The 23,688-nt window shown below is 41.0% G+C and overlaps 2 protein-coding genes across 4 annotated transcripts in view; one reads left to right on the forward strand and one right to left on the reverse strand.

Moving 5' to 3' along the window:
- The window catches only part of LOC120475248 (glutathione S-transferase A), a 59,205-nt gene extending 44,076 nt beyond the window's left edge, over positions 1-15,129 (forward strand). The window contains exons 5-6 of the mRNA XM_039665922.2: positions 12,548-12,636; positions 14,674-15,129. Of these exons, the coding sequence (XP_039521856.2) occupies positions 12,548-12,636; positions 14,674-14,806 (222 nt within the window). The 3' untranslated portion in view covers positions 14,807-15,129. The remainder of the gene's footprint in view (positions 1-12,547; positions 12,637-14,673) is intronic.
- Positions 15,130-15,642: 513 nt separating this feature from the next.
- fhod3a (formin homology 2 domain containing 3a) overlaps positions 15,643-23,688 on the reverse strand; it is a 38,817-nt gene continuing 30,771 nt past the window's right edge. For 2 of the 3 annotated variants that reach the window (XM_089122665.1, XM_039665952.2), the window contains 9 exons: positions 23,070-23,228; positions 22,650-22,832; positions 21,674-21,793; positions 21,112-21,273; positions 20,745-20,935; positions 19,998-20,202; positions 17,751-17,946; positions 17,268-17,426; positions 15,643-16,755 (listed from right to left, as the gene is read on the reverse strand). In XM_089122665.1, the coding sequence (XP_088978791.1) occupies positions 16,676-16,755; positions 17,268-17,426; positions 17,751-17,946; positions 19,998-20,202; positions 20,745-20,935; positions 21,112-21,273; positions 21,674-21,793; positions 22,650-22,832; positions 23,070-23,228 (1,455 nt within the window). In that variant the 3' untranslated portion in view covers positions 15,643-16,675. Of the gene's footprint in view, positions 16,756-17,267; positions 17,427-17,750; positions 17,947-18,426; positions 19,112-19,997; positions 20,203-20,744; positions 20,936-21,111; positions 21,274-21,673; positions 21,794-22,649; positions 22,833-23,069; positions 23,229-23,688 lie in introns of those variants that run through there. The other variant, XM_089122664.1, reaches the window with a different exon arrangement.

The raw sequence follows: 23,688 nt of genomic DNA on the forward strand, positions 1-23,688 counted from the left end.
GCCGAAAAATTAAGTTTCTCCAATCTTCCCAAAACTCTGGATTCTGATAGAGGGCCATGAGACTTAGACCTGAGTGCAAAAATGGAGGCTCAAGCCCCTTCCAGAGCTGAGATATCAAAACTCAAAAATTGGGCCCGAAAAAAAAAACGACAGTGGTACCCCTTACGGTTTTTTTGGGGGGGCGAAAAATTAAGTTTCTCCAATCTTCCCAAAACTCTGGATTCTGATAGAGGGCCATGAGACTTAGACCTGAGTGCAAAAATGGAGGCTCTAGCCCCTTCCAGAGCTGAGATATCGAAATTAAAAAATTGGGCCCGAAAAAAAAACGACAGTGGTACCCCTTACGTTTTTTTTTTTGGGGCGAAAAATTAAGTTTCTCCAATCTTCCCAAAACTCTGGATTCTGATAGAGGGCCATGAGACTTAGACCTGAGTGCAAAAATAGAGGCCCTAGCCCCTTCTAGAGCTGAGATATCGAAACTCAAAAATTTCGACCTGAAAAAAAAAACGACAGTGGTACCCCTTACGTTTTTGTTTTTTTTGGCCGAAAAATAAAGTTTCTCCAATCTTCCCAAAACTCTGGATTCTGATAGAGGGCCATGAGACTTAGACCTGAGTGCAAAAATGGAGGCTCTAGCCCCTTCCAGAGCTGAGATATCGAAACTCAAAAATTGGGCCCGAAAAAAAAACGACAGTGGTACCCCTTACGTTTTTTTTTTTGGCCGAAAAATTAAGTTTCTCCAATCTTCCCAAAACTCTGGATTCTGATAGAGGGCCATGAGACTTAGACCTGAGTGCAAAAATGGAGGCTCAAGCCCCTTCCAGAGCTGAGATATCAAAACTCAAAAATTGGGCCCGAAAAAAAAAACGACAGTGGTACCCCTTACGGTTTTTTTGGGGGGGCGAAAAATTAAGTTTCTCCAATCTTCCCAAAACTCTGGATTCTGATAGAGGGCCATGAGACTTAGACCTGAGTGCAAAAATGGAGGCTCTAGCCCCTTCCAGAGCTGAGATATCGAAATTAAAAAATTGGGCCCGAAAAAAAAACGACAGTGGTACCCCTTACGTTTTTTTTTTTGGGGCGAAAAATTAAGTTTCTCCAATCTTCCCAAAACTCTGGATTCTGATAGAGGGCCATGAGACTTAGACCTGAGTGCAAAAATAGAGGCCCTAGCCCCTTCTAGAGCTGAGATATCGAAACTCAAAAATTTCGACCTGAAAAAAAAAACGACAGTGGTACCCCTTACGTTTTTTTTTTTTTTGGCCGAAAAATAAAGTTTCTCCAATCTTCCCAAAACTCTGGATTCTGATAGAGGGCCATGAGACTTAGACCTGAGTGCAAAAATGGAGGCTCTAGCCCCTTCCAGAGCTGAGATATCGAAACTCAAAAATTGGGCCCGAAAAAAAAACGACAGTGGTACCCCTTACGTTTTTTTTTTTGGCCGAAAAATTAAGTTTCTCCAATCTTCCCAAAACTCTGGATTCTGATAGAGGGCCATGAGACTTAGACCTGAGTGCAAAAATGGAGGCTCTAGCCCCTTCCAGAGCTGAGATATCGAAACTCAAAAATTGGGCCCGAAAAAAAAACGACAGTAGTACCCCTTACGTTTTTTTTTTTTGGGGCGAAAAATTAAGTTTCTCCAATCTTCCCAAAACTCTGGATTCTGATAGAGGGCCATGAGACTTAGACCTGAGTGCAAAAATGGAGGCTCTAGCCCCTTCCAGAGCTGAGATATCGAAATTCAAAAATTGGGCCCGTAAAAAAAACGACAGTGGTACCCCTTACGTTTTTTTTTTTGGGGCGAAAAATTAAGTTTCTCCAATCTTCCCAAAACTCTGGATTCTGATAGAGGGCCATGAGACTTAGACCTGAGTGCAAAAATGGAGGCTCTAGCCCCTTCCAGAGCTGAGATATCGAAACTCAAAAATTGGGCCCGTAAAAAAAAACGACAGTAGTACCCCTTACGTTTTTTTTTTTGGCCGAAAAATTAAGTTTCTCCAATCTTCCCAAAACTCCGGATTCTGATAGAGGGCCATGAGACTTAGACCTGAGTGCAAAAATGGAGGCTCTAGCCCCTTCCAGAGCTGAGATATCGAAACTCAAAAATTGGGCCCGAAAAAAAAAACGACAGTGGTACCCCTTACGTTTTTTTTTTTGGCCGAAAAATTAAGTTTCTCCAATCTTCCCAAAACTCCGGATTCTGATAGAGGGCCATGAGACTTAGACCTGAGTGCAAAAATGGAGGCTCTAGCCCCTTCCAGAGCTGAGATATCGAAACTCAAAAATTGGGCCCGAAAAAAAAAACGACAGTGGTACCCCTTACGTTTTTTTTTTTGGGGCGAAAAATTAAGTTTCTCCAATCTTCCCAAAACTCTGGATTCTGATAGAGGGCCATGAGACTTAGACCTGAGTGCAAAAATGGAGGCTCTAGCCCCTTCCAGAGCTGAGATATCGAAACTCAAAAATTGGGCCCGAAAAAAAAAACGACAGTGGTACCCCTTACGTTTTTTTTTTTGGGGCGAAAAATTAAGTTTCTCCAATCTTCCCAAAACTCTGGATTCTGATAGAGGGCCATGAGACTTAGACCTGAGTGCAAAAATGGAGGCTCTAGCCCCTTCCAGAGCTGAGATATCGAAACTCAAAAATTGGGCCCGAAAAAAAAAACGACAGTGGTACCCCTTACGTTTTTTTTTTGGGGGCGAAAAATTAAGTTTCTCCAATCTTCCCAAAACTCTGGATTCTGATAGAGGGCCATGAGACTTAGACCTGAGTGCAAAAATGGAGGCTCTAGCCCCTTCCAGAGCTGAGATATCGAAACTCAAAAATTGGGCCCGAAAAAAAAACGACAGTGGTACCCCTTACGTTTTTTTTTTTGGGCGAAAAATTAAGTTTCTCCAATCTTCCCAAAACTCTGGATTCTGATAGAGGGCCGTGAGACTTAGACCTGAGTGCAAAAATGGAGGCTTTAGCCCCTTCCAGAGCTGAGATATCGAAACTCAAAAATTGGGCCCGAAAAAAAAAACGACAGTGGTACCCCTTACGTTTTTTTTGGGGGGGCGAAAAATTAAGTTTCTTCAATCTTCCCAAAACTCTGGATTCTGATAGAGGGCCATGAGACTTAGACCTGAGTGTAAAAATGGAGGCTCTAGCCCCTTCCAGAGCTGAGATATCGAAACTCAAAAATTGGGCCAGAAAAAAAAACGACAGTGGTACCCCTTACGTTTTTTTTTTGGGGCGAAAAATTAAGTTTCTTCAATCTTCCCAAAACTCTGGATTCTGATAGAGGGCCATGAGACTTAGACCTGAGTGTAAAAATGGAGGCTCTAGCCCCTTCCAGAGCTGAGATATCGAAACTCAAAAATTGGGCCCGAAAAAAAAACGACAGTGGTACCCCTTACGTTTTTTTTTGGGGGGCGAAAAATTAAGTTTCTCCAATCTTCCCAAAACTCTGGATTCTGATAGAGGGCCATGAGACTTAGACCTGAGTGTAAAAATGGAGGCTCTAGCCCCTTCCAGAGCTGAGATATCGAAATTAAAAAATTGGGCCTGAAAAAAAAAACGACAGTGGTACCCCTTACGTTTTTTTTTTTGGGCGAAAAATTAAGTTTCTCCAATCTTCCCAAAACTCTGGATTCTGATAGAGGGCCATGAGACTTAGACCTGAGTGCAAAAATGGAGGCTCTAGCCCCTTCCAGAGCTGAGATATCGAAACTCAAAAATTGGGCCCGAAAAAAAAAACGACAGTGGTACCCCTTACGTTTTTTTTTGGGGCGAAAAATTAAGTTTCTTCAATCTTCCCAAAACTCTGGATTCTGATAGAGGGCCATGAGACTTAGACCTGAGTGCAAAAATGGAGGCTCTAGCCCCTTCCAGAGCTGAGATATCGAAACTCAAAAATTGGGCCCGAAAAAAAAACGACAGTGGTACCCCTTACGTTTTTTTTTTTGGGGGCGAAAAATTAAGTTTCTCCAATCTTCCCAAAACTCTGGATTCTGATAGAGGGCCATGAGACTTAGACCTGAGTGTAAAAATGGAGGCTCTAGCCCCTTCCAGAGCTGAGATATCGAAATTAAAAAATTGGGCCCGAAAAAAAAAACGACAGTGGTACCCCTTACGTTTTTTTTTTTTTGGGCGAAAAATTAAGTTTCTCCAATCTTCCCAAAACTCTGGATTCTGATAGAGGGCCATGAGACTTAGACCTGAGTGCAAAAATGGAGGCTCTAGCCCCTTCCAGAGCTGAGATATCGAAACTCAAAAATTGGGCCCGAAAAAAAAAACGACAGTGGTACCCCTTACGTTTTTTTTTTGGGGCGAAAAATTAAGTTTCTTCAATCTTCCCAAAACTCTGGATTCTGATAGAGGGCCATGAGACTTAGACCTGCGTGCAAAAATGGAGGCTCTAGCCCCTTCTAGAGCTGAGATATCGAAACTCAAAAATTGGGCCCGAAAAAAAAACGACAGTGGTACCCCTTACGTTTTTTTTGGGGGGGCGAAAAATTAAGTTTCTCCAATCTTCCCAAAACTCTGGATTCTGATAGAGGGCCATGAGACTTAGACCTGAGTGCAAAAATGGAGGCTCTAGCCCCTTCCAGAGCTGAGATATCGAAACTCAAAAATTGGGCCCGAAAAAAAAACGACAGTGGTACCCCTTACGTTTTTTTTTTGGGCGAAAAATTAAGTTTCTCCAATCTTCCCAAAACTCTGGATTCTGATAGAGGGCCATGAGACTTAGACCTGAGTGCAAAAATGGAGGCTCTAGCCCCTTCCAGAGCTGAGATATCGAAACTCAAAAATTGGGCCCGAAAAAAAAAACGACAGTGGTACCCCTTACGTTTTTTTTTTTGGGGCGAAAAATTAAGTTTCTCCAATCTTCCCAAAACTCTGGATTCTGATAGAGAGCCATGATACTTAGACCTGAGTGCAAAAATGGAGGCTCTAGCCCCTTCCGGAGCTGAGATATCGAAACTCAAAAATTGGGCCCGAAAAAAAAACGACAGTGGTACCCCTTACGTTTTTTTTTGGGGGGCGAAAAATTAAGTTTCTCCAATCTTCCCAAAACTCTGGATTCTGATAGAGGGCCATGAGACTTAGACCTGAGTGCAAAAATGGAGGCTCTAGCCCCTTCCAGAGCTGAGATATCGAAACTCAAAAATTGGGCCCGAAAAAAAAAACGACAGTGGTACCCCTTACGTTTTTTTTTTGGGGGCGAAAAATTAAGTTTCTTCAATCTTCCCAAAACTCTGGATTCTGATAGAGGGCCATGAGACTTAGACCTGAGTGCAAAAATGGAGGCTCTAGCCCCTTCCAGAGCTGAGATATCGAAACTCAAAAATTGGGCCCGAAAAAAAAACGACAGTGGTACCCCTTACGTTTTTTTTTTTGGCCGAAAAATTAAGTTTCTCCAATCTTCCCAAAACTCTGGATTCTGATAGAGGGCCATGAGACTTAGACCTGAGTGCAAAAATGGAGGCTCAAGCCCCTTCCAGAGCTGAGATATCAAAACTCAAAAATTGGGCCCGAAAAAAAAAACGACAGTGGTACCCCTTACGGTTTTTTTGGGGGGGCGAAAAATTAAGTTTCTCCAATCTTCCCAAAACTCTGGATTCTGATAGAGGGCCATGAGACTTAGACCTGAGTGCAAAAATGGAGGCTCTAGCCCCTTCCAGAGCTGAGATATCGAAATTAAAAAATTGGGCCCGAAAAAAAAACGACAGTGGTACCCCTTACGTTTTTTTTTTTGGGGCGAAAAATTAAGTTTCTCCAATCTTCCCAAAACTCTGGATTCTGATAGAGGGCCATGAGACTTAGACCTGAGTGCAAAAATAGAGGCCCTAGCCCCTTCTAGAGCTGAGATATCGAAACTCAAAAATTTCGACCTGAAAAAAAAAACGACAGTGGTACCCCTTACGTTTTTGTTTTTTTTGGCCGAAAAATAAAGTTTCTCCAATCTTCCCAAAACTCTGGATTCTGATAGAGGGCCATGAGACTTAGACCTGAGTGCAAAAATGGAGGCTCTAGCCCCTTCCAGAGCTGAGATATCGAAACTCAAAAATTGGGCCCGAAAAAAAAACGACAGTGGTACCCCTTACGTTTTTTTTTTTGGCCGAAAAATTAAGTTTCTCCAATCTTCCCAAAACTCTGGATTCTGATAGAGGGCCATGAGACTTAGACCTGAGTGCAAAAATGGAGGCTCAAGCCCCTTCCAGAGCTGAGATATCAAAACTCAAAAATTGGGCCCGAAAAAAAAAACGACAGTGGTACCCCTTACGGTTTTTTTGGGGGGGCGAAAAATTAAGTTTCTCCAATCTTCCCAAAACTCTGGATTCTGATAGAGGGCCATGAGACTTAGACCTGAGTGCAAAAATGGAGGCTCTAGCCCCTTCCAGAGCTGAGATATCGAAATTAAAAAATTGGGCCCGAAAAAAAAACGACAGTGGTACCCCTTACGTTTTTTTTTTTGGGGCGAAAAATTAAGTTTCTCCAATCTTCCCAAAACTCTGGATTCTGATAGAGGGCCATGAGACTTAGACCTGAGTGCAAAAATAGAGGCCCTAGCCCCTTCTAGAGCTGAGATATCGAAACTCAAAAATTTCGACCTGAAAAAAAAAACGACAGTGGTACCCCTTACGTTTTTTTTTTTTTTGGCCGAAAAATAAAGTTTCTCCAATCTTCCCAAAACTCTGGATTCTGATAGAGGGCCATGAGACTTAGACCTGAGTGCAAAAATGGAGGCTCTAGCCCCTTCCAGAGCTGAGATATCGAAACTCAAAAATTGGGCCCGAAAAAAAAACGACAGTGGTACCCCTTACGTTTTTTTTTTTGGCCGAAAAATTAAGTTTCTCCAATCTTCCCAAAACTCTGGATTCTGATAGAGGGCCATGAGACTTAGACCTGAGTGCAAAAATGGAGGCTCTAGCCCCTTCCAGAGCTGAGATATCGAAACTCAAAAATTGGGCCCGAAAAAAAAACGACAGTAGTACCCCTTACGTTTTTTTTTTTTGGGGCGAAAAATTAAGTTTCTCCAATCTTCCCAAAACTCTGGATTCTGATAGAGGGCCATGAGACTTAGACCTGAGTGCAAAAATGGAGGCTCTAGCCCCTTCCAGAGCTGAGATATCGAAATTCAAAAATTGGGCCCGTAAAAAAAACGACAGTGGTACCCCTTACGTTTTTTTTTTTGGGGCGAAAAATTAAGTTTCTCCAATCTTCCCAAAACTCTGGATTCTGATAGAGGGCCATGAGACTTAGACCTGAGTGCAAAAATGGAGGCTCTAGCCCCTTCCAGAGCTGAGATATCGAAACTCAAAAATTGGGCCCGTAAAAAAAAACGACAGTAGTACCCCTTACGTTTTTTTTTTTGGCCGAAAAATTAAGTTTCTCCAATCTTCCCAAAACTCCGGATTCTGATAGAGGGCCATGAGACTTAGACCTGAGTGCAAAAATGGAGGCTCTAGCCCCTTCCAGAGCTGAGATATCGAAACTCAAAAATTGGGCCCGAAAAAAAAAACGACAGTGGTACCCCTTACGTTTTTTTTTTTGGCCGAAAAATTAAGTTTCTCCAATCTTCCCAAAACTCCGGATTCTGATAGAGGGCCATGAGACTTAGACCTGAGTGCAAAAATGGAGGCTCTAGCCCCTTCCAGAGCTGAGATATCGAAACTCAAAAATTGGGCCCGAAAAAAAAAACGACAGTGGTACCCCTTACGTTTTTTTTTTTGGGGCGAAAAATTAAGTTTCTCCAATCTTCCCAAAACTCTGGATTCTGATAGAGGGCCATGAGACTTAGACCTGAGTGCAAAAATGGAGGCTCTAGCCCCTTCCAGAGCTGAGATATCGAAACTCAAAAATTGGGCCCGAAAAAAAAAACGACAGTGGTACCCCTTACGTTTTTTTTTTTGGGGCGAAAAATTAAGTTTCTCCAATCTTCCCAAAACTCTGGATTCTGATAGAGGGCCATGAGACTTAGACCTGAGTGCAAAAATGGAGGCTCTAGCCCCTTCCAGAGCTGAGATATCGAAACTCAAAAATTGGGCCCGAAAAAAAAAACGACAGTGGTACCCCTTACGTTTTTTTTTTGGGGGCGAAAAATTAAGTTTCTCCAATCTTCCCAAAACTCTGGATTCTGATAGAGGGCCATGAGACTTAGACCTGAGTGCAAAAATGGAGGCTCTAGCCCCTTCCAGAGCTGAGATATCGAAACTCAAAAATTGGGCCCGAAAAAAAAACGACAGTGGTACCCCTTACGTTTTTTTTTTTGGGCGAAAAATTAAGTTTCTCCAATCTTCCCAAAACTCTGGATTCTGATAGAGGGCCGTGAGACTTAGACCTGAGTGCAAAAATGGAGGCTTTAGCCCCTTCCAGAGCTGAGATATCGAAACTCAAAAATTGGGCCCGAAAAAAAAAACGACAGTGGTACCCCTTACGTTTTTTTTGGGGGGGCGAAAAATTAAGTTTCTTCAATCTTCCCAAAACTCTGGATTCTGATAGAGGGCCATGAGACTTAGACCTGAGTGTAAAAATGGAGGCTCTAGCCCCTTCCAGAGCTGAGATATCGAAACTCAAAAATTGGGCCAGAAAAAAAAACGACAGTGGTACCCCTTACGTTTTTTTTTTGGGGCGAAAAATTAAGTTTCTTCAATCTTCCCAAAACTCTGGATTCTGATAGAGGGCCATGAGACTTAGACCTGAGTGTAAAAATGGAGGCTCTAGCCCCTTCCAGAGCTGAGATATCGAAACTCAAAAATTGGGCCCGAAAAAAAAACGACAGTGGTACCCCTTACGTTTTTTTTTGGGGGGCGAAAAATTAAGTTTCTCCAATCTTCCCAAAACTCTGGATTCTGATAGAGGGCCATGAGACTTAGACCTGAGTGTAAAAATGGAGGCTCTAGCCCCTTCCAGAGCTGAGATATCGAAATTAAAAAATTGGGCCTGAAAAAAAAAACGACAGTGGTACCCCTTACGTTTTTTTTTTTGGGCGAAAAATTAAGTTTCTCCAATCTTCCCAAAACTCTGGATTCTGATAGAGGGCCATGAGACTTAGACCTGAGTGCAAAAATGGAGGCTCTAGCCCCTTCCAGAGCTGAGATATCGAAACTCAAAAATTGGGCCCGAAAAAAAAAACGACAGTGGTACCCCTTACGTTTTTTTTTGGGGCGAAAAATTAAGTTTCTTCAATCTTCCCAAAACTCTGGATTCTGATAGAGGGCCATGAGACTTAGACCTGAGTGCAAAAATGGAGGCTCTAGCCCCTTCCAGAGCTGAGATATCGAAACTCAAAAATTGGGCCCGAAAAAAAAACGACAGTGGTACCCCTTACGTTTTTTTTTTTGGGGGCGAAAAATTAAGTTTCTCCAATCTTCCCAAAACTCTGGATTCTGATAGAGGGCCATGAGACTTAGACCTGAGTGTAAAAATGGAGGCTCTAGCCCCTTCCAGAGCTGAGATATCGAAATTAAAAAATTGGGCCCGAAAAAAAAAACGACAGTGGTACCCCTTACGTTTTTTTTTTTTTGGGCGAAAAATTAAGTTTCTCCAATCTTCCCAAAACTCTGGATTCTGATAGAGGGCCATGAGACTTAGACCTGAGTGCAAAAATGGAGGCTCTAGCCCCTTCCAGAGCTGAGATATCGAAACTCAAAAATTGGGCCCGAAAAAAAAAACGACAGTGGTACCCCTTACGTTTTTTTTTTGGGGCGAAAAATTAAGTTTCTTCAATCTTCCCAAAACTCTAGATTCTGATAGAGGGCCATGAGACTTAGACCTGAGTGCAAAAATGGAGGCTCTAGCCCCTTCCAGAGCTGAGATATCGAAACTCAAAAATTGGGCCCGAAAAAAAAAACGACAGTGGTACCCCTTACGTTTTTTTTTGGGGGGTGAAAAATTAAGTTTCTCCAATCTTCCCAAAACTCTGGATTCTGATAGAGGGCCATGAGACTTAGACCTGAGTGTAAAAATGGAGGCTCTAGCCCCTTCCAGAGCTGAGATATCGAAATTAAAAAATTGGGCCCGAAAAAAAAACGACAGTGGTACCCCTTACGTTTTTTTTTTTTGGGCGAAAAATTAAGTTTCTCCAATCTTCCCAAAACTCTGGATTCTGATAGAGGGCCATTAGACTTAGACCTGAGTGCAAAAATGGAGGCTCTAGCCCCTTCCAGAGCTGAGATATCGAAACTCAAAAATTGGGCCCGAAAAAAAAACGACAGTGGTACCCCTTACGTTTTTTTTTTGGGGGCGAAAAATTAAGTTTCTTCAATCTTCCCAAAACTCTGGATTCTGATAGAGGGCCATGAGACTTAGACCTGAGTGCAAAAATGGAGGCTCTAGCCCCTTCCAGAGCTGAGATATCGAAACTCAAAAATTGGGCCCGAAAAAAAAACGACAGTGGTACCCCTTACGTTTTTTTTTTTGGGCGAAAAATTAAGTTTCTCCAATCTTCCCAAAACTCTGGATTCTGATAGAGGGCCATGAGACTTAGACCTGAGTGCAAAAATGGAGGCTCTAGCCCCTTCCAGAGCTGAGATATCAAAACTCAAAAATTGGGCCCGAAAAAAAAAACGACAGTGGTACCCCTTACGGTTTTTTTTGGGGGGCGAAAAATTAAGTTTCTCCAATCTTCCCAAAACTCTGGATTCTGATAGAGGGCCATGAGACTTAGACCTGAGTGCAAAAATGGAGGCTCTAGCCCCTTCCAGAGCTGAGATATCGAAATTAAAAAATTGGGCCCGAAAAAAAAACGACAGTGGTACCCCTTACGTTTTTTTTTTTTGGGCGAAAAATTAAGTTTCTCCAATCTTCCCAAAACTCTGGATTCTGATAGAGGGCCATGAGACTTAGACCTGAGTGCAAAAATGGAGGCCCTAGCCCCTTCTAGAGCTGAGATATCGAAACTCAAAAATTTCGACCTGAAAAAAAAAACGACAGTGGTACCCCTTACGTTTTTTTTTTTTTGGCCGAAAAATAAAGTTTCTCCAATCTTCCCAAAACTCTGGATTCTGATAGAGGGCCATGAGACTTAGACCTGAGTGCAAAAATGGAGGCTCTAGCCCCTTCCAGAGCTGAGATATCGAAACTCAAAAATTGGGCCCGAAAAAAAAACGACAGTGGTACCCCTTACGTTTTTTTTTTTGGCCGAAAAATTAAGTTTCTCCAATCTTCCCAAAACTCTGGATTCTGATAGAGGGCCATGAGACTTAGACCTGAGTGCAAAAATGGAGGTTCTAGCCCCTTCCAGAGCTGAGATATCGAAATTCAAAAATTGGGCCCGAAAAAAAAAACGACAGTGGTACCCCTTACGTTTTTTTTTTTTGGGGCGAAAAATTAAGTTTCTCCAATCTTCCCAAAACTCTGGATTCTGATAGAGGGCCATGAGACTTAGACCTGAGTGCAAAAATGGAGGCTCTAGCCCCTTCCAGAGCTGAGATATCGAAACTCAAAAATTGGGCCCGAAAAAAAAACGACAGTGGTACCCCTTATGTTTTTTTTTTTGGGGGCGAAAAATTAAGTTTCTCCAATCTTCCCAAAACTCTGGATTCTGATAGAGGGCCATGAGACTTAGACCTGAGTGCAAAAATGGAGGCTCTAGCCCCTTCCAGAGCTGAGATATCGAAACTCAAAAATTGGGCCCGAAAAAAAAAACGACAGTGGTACCCCTTACGTTTTTTTTTTTTGGGGCGAAAAATTAAGTTTCTCCAATCTTCCCAAAACTCCGGATTCTGATAGAGGGCCATGAGACTTAGACCTGAGTGCAAAAATGGAGGCTCTAGCCCCTTCCAGAGCTGAGATATCGAAACTCAAAAATTGGGCCCGAAAAAAAAAACGACAGTGGTACCCCTTTCGTCTTTTTTTTTTTTGGGCGAAAAAATAAGTTTCTCCAATCTTCTTGAAACTCTGGATTCTGATAGAGGGCCATAAGACTTAGACTTGAGTGCAAAAATGGAGGCTCTAGACCCTTCCAGAGCTGAGATATTGAGGTCCCACATAGCATTTATGCCATTATAAATATCTCAATATCTAGGGTCTAGAGCCTCCATTTTTGCACTCAGGTCTGTGAGAGCCAGAAATATTGCTGGTTTGTGGGTGACCATACATACCGTACATATTTTCCACCATAATTTCCAAATAAATTCTTTAAAAATCCTACAATGTGATTTCTTGGATTTTTTTTTCACTTTGTCTCTCATAGTTGAATTGTACCTCTGATGAAAATTACAGACCTCTCTCATCATTCTAAGTAGGAGAACTTGCACAATCAGTGGCTGACTAAATACTTTTTGGCCCCGCTGTATATGATCCATTTATGTATAGAGAATCCTTGTCTCTTTATGAACGATGCACGTTGTTCTATAGATAATCTTTTCGTATTTCCATATCTGTAAATGTAATAACTCATAACAGCAGCTGCAAACACTGGCTATTAGTGGAGCAAGTAGATGCAAACTTTCCAATTCTTGGTTAGATTGATTGCATTATGAATACCATGTTTGTGCAATTCTTGTTTTTTAAATAGAGGATAACTAATGCCTTATTAACTCTGTGTTCTGTTGATCAGATGGGTAAAGGGTCGTTCCTGGCCGGCAAGAGCTTCACCATGGCGGACGTCGTTTGTTTCCCAGTTATCGCCTATTTCCCACGATTTCAGTGAGTGAAACCATTATCAATCCTCCTTACACAGCATTATTAATCAGGTTAAGGTTTGGATCTGAGGCTGGCTTATAGGGATAGTTTAACCAAATATGAGAATTAGCCCATGATTTACTCTCCCTCGATCCATCCTAGATGTATATTACATTCTTCTCTCAGAGGAACACAATCAGAGTTATATTAAACTCTTCCAAACTTTATAATGGCAGTGGATGGCTATATTTTTTGATTCCATTAAAGTGCTTCTACCCATGATAAAAGCATTTATGACATGATAAAAGGATGCACTTTTATGATGGATAATTTTCATATTTGGGTGAACTATCCCTTTAATGTTTGATGTGTTCGACTGGTTTAATGATATTTGATGTGTTCGACTGGTTTAATGTTTGACTGGTTTAATGATATTTGATGTGTTTGACTGGTTTAATGATATTTGATGTGTTTGACTGGTTTAATGTTTGATGTGTTTGACTGGTTTAATGTTTGATGTGTTTGACTGGTTTAATGTTTGATGTGTTCGACTGGTTTAATGTTCGACTGGTTTAATGTTTGATGTGTTCAACTTGTTTATTGTTTGATGTGTTTGACTGGTTTAATGATATTTGATGTGTTTGACTGGTTTAATGTTTGATGTGTTTGACTGGTTTAATGTTTGATGTGTTTGACTGGTTTAATGTTTGATGTGTTCGACTGGTTTAATGTTTGACTGGTTTAATGATATTTGATGTGTTCGACTGGTTTAATGTTCGACTGGTTTAATGTTTGATGTGTTCAACTTGTTTATTGTTTGATGTGTTTGACTGGTTTAATGTTTGATGTGTTTGACTGGTTTAATGTTTGATGTGTTCGACTGGTTTAATGTTCAACTGGTTTAATGTTTGATGTGTTCGACTGGTTTAATGTTCGACTGGTTTAATGATGTTTGATGTGTTTGACTGGTTTAATGTTTGATGTGTTCGACTGGTTTAATGTTTGACTGGTTTAATGATGTTTGATGTGTTCGACTGGTTTAATGTTCGACTGGTTTAATGTTTGATGTGTTTGACTGGTTTAATGTTTGATGTGTTCGACTGGTTTAATGTTTGACTGGTTTAATGATGTTTGATGTGTTCGACTGGTTTAATGTTCGACTGGTTTAATGTTTGATGTGTTTGACTGGTTTAATGTTTGATGTGTTTGACTGGTTTAATGTTTGATGTGTTCGACTGGTTTAATGTTTGATGTGTTCAACTTGTTTATTGTTTGATGTGTTTGACTGGTTTAATGTTCGACTGGTTTAATGTTTGATGTGTTCAACTTGTTTATTGTTTGATGTGTTTGACTGGTTTAATGTTTGATGTGTTTGACTGGTTTAATGTTCGACTGGTTTAATGATGTTTGATGTGTTCAACTTGTTTATTGTTTGATGTGTTTGACTGGTTTAATGTTCGACTGGTTTAATGTTTGATGTGTTCAACTTGTTTATTGTTTGATGTGTTTGACTGGTTTAATGTTTGATGTGTTTGACTGGTTTAATGTTCGACTGGTTTAATGATGTTTGATGTGTTCGACTTGTTTATTGTTTGATGTGTTCGACTGGTTTAATGTTTGATGTGTTCAACTTGTTTATTGTTTGATGTGTTTGACTGGTTTAATGTTTGATGTGTTCGACTGGTTTAATGTTTGATGTGTTTGACTGGTTTAATGTTTGATGTGTTTGACTGGTTTAATGTTCGACTGGTTTAATGATGTTTGATGTGTTCGACTTGTTTAATGTTTGATGTGTTTGACTGGTTTAATGTTTGATGTGTTTGACTGGTTTAATGTTTGACTGGTTTAATGATGTTTGATGTGTTCGACTGGTTTAATGTTCGACTGGTTTAATGATGTTTGATGTGTTCGACTGGTTTAATGTTTGATGTGTTTGACTGGTTTAATGTTTGATGTGTTCGACTGGTTTAATGTTTGACTGGTTTAATGATGTTTGATGTGTTCGACTGGTTTAATGTTCGACTGGTTTAATGATGTTTGATGTGTTCGACTGGTTAACAGCTGTCCTAAAGAGAGATGTCCCAGACTGATGGAGTATTATGAGATGGTGAAGGAGCGTCCCAGTATTAAGGCCAGCTGGCCTCCACACTGGCTGGAGAAACCCGAGGGTCAGGACACACTGAAGAACCTGTGAGGAACATCGAGACGTTCAGCGGATCACATTAATATTGCATTAATAAGTTCAGCTTTGATGTATTCAGTAATTGCCTTTTGATTTTCTAACAGTCCTTTATGCAAGAATCAGTTCCCACCTACAACTGTTAAATCTCAGCTCGTGTCTCTGTCTTTCATTTGTCTGACGGTCTCAGCTTGGGTTCTGTCACGTGTCCTCGTTCCCGCCGCCGCTCGATCCGTGCACTTTGAACCGTTTCTAAAGATGAAGCTCATTGTTATTGTCTGTAATGACAGATTAGCATATTGTTTGGAATTAATAAAGTTTTATCTTGTTCAATCAAACTGAGGAAATTATTTACCATCATTACAAGAAATGGATTTTGTGCTAAGAACCATTTTTTAACTTTGAAATGGTCTTTTTTGTTGACTTTTAGCATGTCTAGCAGACTTACCGTGTTCTCAATGGCATCCGCTGTATAGATCACTTCTCAAGGCGAGTGTGTGCTGACTCCATCAGTTCTTTGTGGATTTTCAGGAATAACATTTAAGGGACATTTTATGTCAGATTTCGTTAGTGCTTTGAAATTCAATATTTCAACAAGTTTTTAAGATTTCCCCTTTCAAGTAGATATTGGATGCCCGAGACTTTCCTTTATAAGGGACTGTGAGAGCGCTTACTATTAACCAACTAACAGGCTTTTATGATAGCATTGTTAACAGTTAAAATTGCAATCATTTTTAAAATGAACAAATCATTAAAACAAAATGAAAAATAACAAATAAACATCTTCGTATGAATGCATTTATGTATTGAAGGACATTATCTCAATAACACGATCAGAAACACTGACGGCGTACTTCAGCAAGGGTTTATTGCCGGCGGTGAACGTGTGCGGATCCAAGTGGACAACTGTTACAAGGCTTTCAACTATTAAACATCACAGACGAGTGAAATAACAGTTTCTGTTCAAACACTGTAAACTAAACACTAATTTTGAGATCTGAGCACGTCCTCTAAAACACATACAGAAAATCATCAATCTACAAAAAAACAAAAGGACAACAACATTTTTTACAGTCTCATTCATAGTCAAAAAATAGTTTCACCGTTCTGTACATTTATCAATTCCTGGAGACAGAATGCATCTGATGGAGATTTCATATTTATCGAAGTCTAGTTTTCTCCCATATTAATGGACACTAAGGTGCAACATGATGACTCTCATTACAGCTGAACCGACACAATGAGAAGCAGGACCTGGAGAACTAACCGAACCACAGGAAGGAGTTTATTATCCTCGTTCCTTCTGTGTCAAAGGCACATTGAAATCTACCGTAACACTTGAGGATCATAAAACACGCCGTTCTTCAAAAAGCACAGACGCACGTCATGTGTCACACCAGAACTGCAATATGGCAAAAGATAGCAAACTCCACAATAGTTTTAAAAAATCCAGCGGCGGAAACGTCTGAGTCCGTGTGTGTTCATATTTAATGCTCTCATCTTATACATTATAATAAATAAACCAAAAGTATCCCAATCTCCCTGACCAAACAGCTTCAGGTCATCACTCCTCTGTTCTCTCCATTCGAGATGAGATTTAAACAGAAATAATTCAACAGAAAACCCTGAGTGTGTGTCCAGTCGGGGCTAGAACACATTCTCACCTTTTCTGTGACGTCGTGTCACTCAGTTCTAAAGTCACAGTGCAGGCTTGTGATTGGCTGTGATGTAACGAGGGCGTGGCGGAGCAGTGACGTCACTCTATATATGATCAGGTGATTCGTTAACGAGATGTTTTTACTGTGGGATCGTGTGTGTTGTGTTGTCCTGAGGTGTGTTCTGGGAAGGCAGAAGCGTCAGTGTGGTTCAGCGCGGGACGTCCCATTACACCGGCATCTCCGACGTGTCGAATCCCAGCGCCTGGGCTTCTTCTGGGGTCAAACCCCCCTTCAGAGTCCGTCTCACTGAGACAAGAGACATCATGATCAGCTTTAATCAATGACATCAGCTACAGGATCTGGTTATTAACCCCATAAACACACATTTAGGTTCAAATCTGAACATTTTCTCTCCTCCACATCATGTGTTTATTTCTTCAGCGGAAATGAAGGTTTCTGAGGAACACACTCTATATAGTGACTTCAATGGGGTCCAACGGGTCGAAGGTCATATGTGAGTTTCAGTGAGTTTCAAAGACCAGCATTAGTGGATAAGAGTATATAAATGTGTGTTTTGTTGTGAATGTCACTGCTTTGTCTAGATCAGACTCTTATTCCTCGGCTGGATCGTGTCGAGACTTTGAAGCTGCTCTGAAACTCACATCTGGACCTTCGACCCGTTGGACACCATCCTGGAGTGTGTTCCTCAAAAACCTTCATTTCCACTGAAGAAAGAAACACGTGAACGTCGTCGAGGAGAGTAAACTATCAGGAGATTTCATTCTGAAGTGAACGACTCCTATAAGAGATTAACGTACGTGATTTTCGGTTAACGCGTGAGCGTCGTCGTTCGCGGGGTTGCGCTCGTTCTCTGGGACTCTGAGTCGCCGAACGCACGATCCGCTCCATGATGTCATCGGCAGCGTCGTCCGTCGCACACGGGGACTCTTCGTTCGCAGCGGCCAATACGGAGCGTCCTACAGAGAGAGAAACACACACACACACATGAGGATGCAGGTTCGTTTTATCTAGTGTGTTCTACATGTTAAAGGGATAGTTCACCCAAAAATGTTAATTAGCCCATGATTTACTCGCCCTCGAGCCATTCTAGGTGTGTGTGACATTCTTCGAACACACGAACACACTCAGAGTTATATTAAACATGTCCTGACTCTTCAGGGCTTTATAATGACAGTGAATGGCTGTTTCTGTTTAAAGTCATAAAAGTGCATCAATCCAATAACATTTTTGGGTGAAGTATCCCTTTAATGCTGACGTGATTGTGTGTGTGTGTGTCTCACCTCTGCTGGCCCGTGTGCGCGTGCGTGTGCGCAGTGGAACCACAGTGGTGTCGCTGCTGTCGCTGCTCTGAACGCTGGTCTTCAGCACCGCCTTCATCTGCTCGTGTTCGGCTGTGTCTTCAGCGTGACACAAACCCTGCGGCTCCGCGTGCGTCCCGACTGGAGGAGCACTACTGCTCACACACACCCGACCCGCCTGGAAACACACACACACACAGTGACCATCACGGTCTCTACAAGAACATCTTTAGACGTGATTACAGCAGCCTAAACATTTAGAGGATTCGTTTCCTGTCTGTAATATATAACAGGGTTTCCTAAACTGGGGTTCATAAGGTCATGAAAATAGTTCATAATAAAATCTTAAAAATGTCAAGCAAAAAAAAAAAAAAGAAATAAAATCAATCAAAACAAAAGCATAAAAAAGATAAAAACAATCAAAATAAAACAGTAAAATGACTAAAAATGTTAAAAAATATTTTTTTAATAAAAGCAATTAAAATAAAACACATAATAAAAATAATAAATGTAAAATAATATTAAAATAAAAACCATCAAAACAACAATAAAATATATTTTTTTAAATAAATATAAATATATAAATAATCTTAAAATAAAAAACAATTAAAATAAATAATTTAAAAATAAAATCGTAAATTTAAAATAAAAAAATAAGGTTGAAATTAAAAAAACAATTAAAATAAATGAATAATTTTAAATAATAAAAAAAATCTAAATAAAACACTAAAACATACAGTACTCTCAAGGCACATTAGTATTTTAGTATTACACACAAATAATGGTTTTAAGCCAGTTATTTATAGCTCTTATCAGTAAACACCAGTTTACATGTCGCCATTAACTGTAATAATCCAGTTCATCAGCCTGAGACTTACACTTACACACGACTAGATATTATATTTGTTTACCTGCATGTCATGTGACCATTAACTGTGAATATGTTGATAAATAAATATTCAACTTAAAATCTTAGTGTCACTTCAAGAAAATATTGCAGGTCAAATGGGTTTGGCTGACACCAAAAGTTTGGCTTTCTGATTGTTTCTGATGTAAAGAATCATTTTTTGCACAGATAGAATCTATAATCTAGACAACAGACAGAGATTCTGTCATAAACCTGAAACTCTCAAGTTAACACACACACACACACACACCAGACCAAATCAAGACAAAAACACTGCTGAGCATTTCCAGGTTAGTAAATCTGTACGGGGTTATTCAGTGAGACTCAACCAGATGCTGTGAGCTTTAACAAACACCCAGTTAACTTATCAGACATCAGCGGTTAACATCTGCCAGAACACACACCCTCATACCTCACTGTCCTCTTCATCATCAGTCTGTGTGAGAGAGAGAAATGCAGGATGAAGAGACGGCGTACAGTCTCTAGTGTGTAATCAGAACTCTAGCTCCGCCCACATCACTGAATAATCAAAACACTAGCCCCGCCCACATCAGTGAATAATCAGAACTCTAGCCCCGCCCACATCACTGAATAATCAAAACACTAGCCCCGCCCACATCAGTGAATAATCAGAACACTAGCTCCGCCCACATCACTGAATAATCAGAACTCTAGCCCCGCCCACATCACTGAATAATCAGAACACTAGCTCCGCCCACATCACTGGGTAATCAGAACACTAGCTCCGCCCACATCACTGAATAATCAGAACTCTAGCCCCGCCCACATCACTGAATAATCAGAACTCTAGCCCCGCTCACATCACTGAATAATCAGAACACTAGCTCCGCCCACATCACTGGGTAATCAGAACACTAGCTCCACCCACATCACTGGGTAATCAGAACACTAGCTCCGCCCACATCACTGGGTAATCAGAACACTAGCTCCGCCCACATCACTGGGTAATCAGAACACTAGCTCCACCCACATCACTGGGTAATCAGAACACTAGCTCCGCCCACATCACTGGGTAATCAGAACACTAGCTCCACCCACATCACTGGGTAATCAGAACACTAGCTCCGCCCACATCACTGGGTAATCAGAACACTAGCTCCGCCCACATCACTGGGTAATCAGAACACTAGCTCCGCCCACATCACTGGGTAATCAGAACACTAGCTCCGCCCACATCACTGGGTAATCAGAACACTAGCTCCGCCCACATCAATGAATAAATCAGTGTCAGAGATGTGTGTGTGTGTGTGTGTGGAGCTCACCGGTGTCAGAGATGTGTGTGTGTGTGTCGTGGGACTCACCGCTGTGGTGAGGTCTGTGATCATCTTCCCGCGCGTCTTGTTCCTCTCTCTGTGATCGGCCCGCTTCTGCCTCTGCTGCAGGACCCGGTCGCGTGTGGTCCGGTACTCCAGCGCGAACTCGCTGATGATCTTACTGAGGCGCGTCACACTCATGTCCCGCACGCTGTGGGCCGGCTGACCCAGGAACAGCAGGAACGAGTGAAACCTGCAGCGGAAACAGGAGTCATCAATCATCTCTACATCAGATTCAATATCCCGTCTGTAACGGCCAATCGCACGGGGATATCGCAGTTAAACCAGCAGAAGAGTCAGAGTTACAGTTATGCCGGTCAAACCATGTATTAATAAACTTCAGATTAGATATGTTGGTAATAGGCACTTAGCTAACGCTAAACCATGTGTCGCGCCGATAACCACTGCGTTTGGTTAGCGTTGTGTGTCTGTGTGTGTGACACGTGAATTTTGTGTCCCGCCCTCTTGAAAGCGTCATCAAGCGCCTCCACACTCGGGAAAAACGTGGAAAACTACTTTTAAACAGGAAATGATGGAATATTTACGTACAGCGGGTCTATCCGCGCGGGACTAGCATCACCTGAGCTCATTTTCCCGGACCTTTTTACCGAAGCTTAAGTCTCCGTAATCTTTACACCGCTGTCCGTGATGATCCCTGAGGTGCCCATTCGGACGGGACCGGAGTCACAGGAAGCTCTGCTAATGATCACAGTGACGTCGCGCGCTAGGCCTCACCTGTTCATGACTCGGCGGTGCACGATCTTCAGGATGATGATCCTCTCGGCGCAGTCCTTCAGGAAGTCCGACATCTTCTGCTTCAGCGCCGGCTTCATCTCGTGCTTCGCGATGACTTTCAGGTGATCCCATGATGCTTTGCAGCGCCACTCCATCTGGGTCAGGCTCTCCTGCAGCTGATCGAAATCCACCTGCAGAACGACACACACGTCCACCGGACAGTGTGACAGCTTTCACTCACATATATATATATATATGTTTTTGTTCTAAATGGTTTTAGGTTCATGCAAAAGACCATCAGTCTCCAGAACATTAATCACAGCTTTAGAAACAGTCAGTAAAGCACGTGTGTGTGTGTGTGTCGCACCTTGGCGGAGCGTGTGAGGGCCCCGATCTCGGAGTACAGGTCGGTGCTGTCGGGGTGGTTCTCCACCACGAGGCCGCAGACGTGATGCAGGAGAGACTGCTTGTGCACCGTGTCCTTCACCTCAGGAACTTTCTCCAGATAACTCAGATCGAAGCCTTTCGCCTGTACACACACACACACACACACATCACGACTCACAGAACCTTTGTAATATAATGACTCTAAACACAAACGTCCGGAATATTTAAAGGTGCACTGTGTAATATTAAGGAGGATCTGCAATATCATCCAATGATAACAAACGCGTTCATCACTCTGTCGTTCCTCGTGTAAAGAAGCGAATAAAACACTGAAGTCACAGTAATATTCGCAAATATTCCTAATTTCTTCATCTTTGTAAAGAAAGCTCATTGGTTAACTGGCTACACTCTGCTCTCTCAGACAACGACATCACTTCCTGTCAGCCACCGTAACTTCTGTTGGGTGCAATTCACATCCTCACCACTAGATGCGCTAAAACTTACACAGTGCACCGTTAAGTGTGTGTGGTGTTAAACCTCACGTTAGAGCCGTTCAGGAAGTTTCCGATGGCGAGCAGAGTGGACAGGATAACCCGTAGCGTTTTGTTTTTCTCCAGCTGATCCATGCCCTCCTTCAGGTCCTGTAGCGGCTCAGCCACTTCCTGTCAGAGCGGAAACATTGCATCGGTAATTATCTGATTAAATGCATGATGTCACTTTTAATATGTCTTAATACAGTTTTTATTCATATTTTTACAGTTTTAGTTATTGAGTACATCATTAAACTAAATGAAAATGGGAAATGTTTCCTTGGTGACTAGCTTATATATATATATATATATTTTTTTTTTTTTTTAAGTTACAAAATGTATTTTTTTATGGCTTTACATTGTTAACTATAATAACCCTGCGTTTAACTTGCATTTAAGTAGCACTTTTGTCACTTCTTTTTGGAAAGAATTGTCAATTTGTAGTAGAATATAGTTGCATGTACTAACTGTTCAAATGAGAAAAGAAATTAATACTTTTATTAATCAGGGATGCATTTAATTGATCAAAAGTGACAATTAAGACATTTAAACGATTCTATTTCAAATAAATGCTGTTCTTTTGAACTTACTATTCATAAAAGAGTCTTATTTAAATAAAAATATGAGCTGTTTCCAACACTGATAATAATCATAAATGTGTGTTGATCATCAGATCCTCATATTAGAGTGATTTCTGGAGGATCATGTGACACTGAAGACTGGAGTAATGATGATAAATTCAGGAATAAATGACACTTTACTGGATATTCACATAGAGAACTGATGATTTACACTGGAATAATATTTAACAGTTTTACTCTATTTTTGATGTAATAAACACAGCCTTGATGAGCTTCAGTTCCAGTGGCGCTCTGACACACGAGTGAGCGGATGAGCAAAAGAGCAGATGAACGGATGAGTGGATGAACGGATGTGCAGATGAACGGATGAGTGGAAGAACGGATGAGTGGATGAGCGGATGCCTCACCTTCTCAGTGGCTTCATAGTCGAGTTTGAAGGCCCAGAGCTGCAGGCGTGCCGAGAGCTCGCTGATGGAGGACAGCGTCAGGAGGAACTGCTCCGCGCTTCCCAGCGGGATATCAGGATTCAACAGCTGAGCTTCCTGGATCCTCTGCGTCTCCTCCTCCGTGGGTATCATCGTCAGGATTTTCTACAGTGGAGAGAGAGTGTTACTCAGAAAGGTTACATTCTAAATATTCTGTTTTACTCAAAATGTAACATTCTAACAATCGAAATATTCCAAAAATGTTACAGTCTAAATATTCAGTTTCACTGGGAAATGTAACATTGTAACATTCTAAATATCCTCTTTTTATTCACTCAGAAAGGTTACATTCTAAACATTCTGTCTAGATATGCGATGTAACAAATGTGGGAGTTCCTGCACCTCGATGCCCTCTTTGTTGAGCGCGTACTCGTCGAAGTTCAGGATGGCGGTTTTGATGGTGCGCGGCGGAGGAAGGACCGTCAGGCCGATGTTGATGGAGTTGCTGCGTTTGGAATCCAGGATGATAATCTCCTGCCGCTTCCCGTCCGCTGCCGTTTTCTGTTCAACACACACGTATAATCTGACATCACAGCTGTCACACCACTGACTCAAACTGGGCTAAATAATGATCAATCAATTTGATTCCAATAAAAATATATTCACATAAATACAGTTTTATTTAAATAAATAATAAATACAAAATAAATAGATTAAAATACACTGATTTAAAGAAAATATTTTTTTTAAGAAAAAAAATCAAACATTTGGTTAAAATAAATAGAATTTTATTTATTTATTAATTTAAATAAATAAGAAATAAATTAATAAATTAAATTAAAATAAATAAATATTTTTGAAGAAAAAAAATTAAAATTAATACAAACATTTTACTGAAATAAAATAAAATTGATCAAACTAAAATAAATAATATTTGTTGAAATAAAGTATAACTATATAAAAACTAAATAAATAAATTGATAAAAATAAAAATAAATTATTTAAAAAAAACAAATAAATA

Source organism: Pimephales promelas, chromosome 18 (assembly GCF_988280905.1).
Source record: "Pimephales promelas chromosome 18, fPimPro1.hap1.1, whole genome shotgun sequence".
In the NCBI taxonomy this organism is placed as follows: Eukaryota; Metazoa; Chordata; class Actinopteri; order Cypriniformes; family Leuciscidae; genus Pimephales; species Pimephales promelas.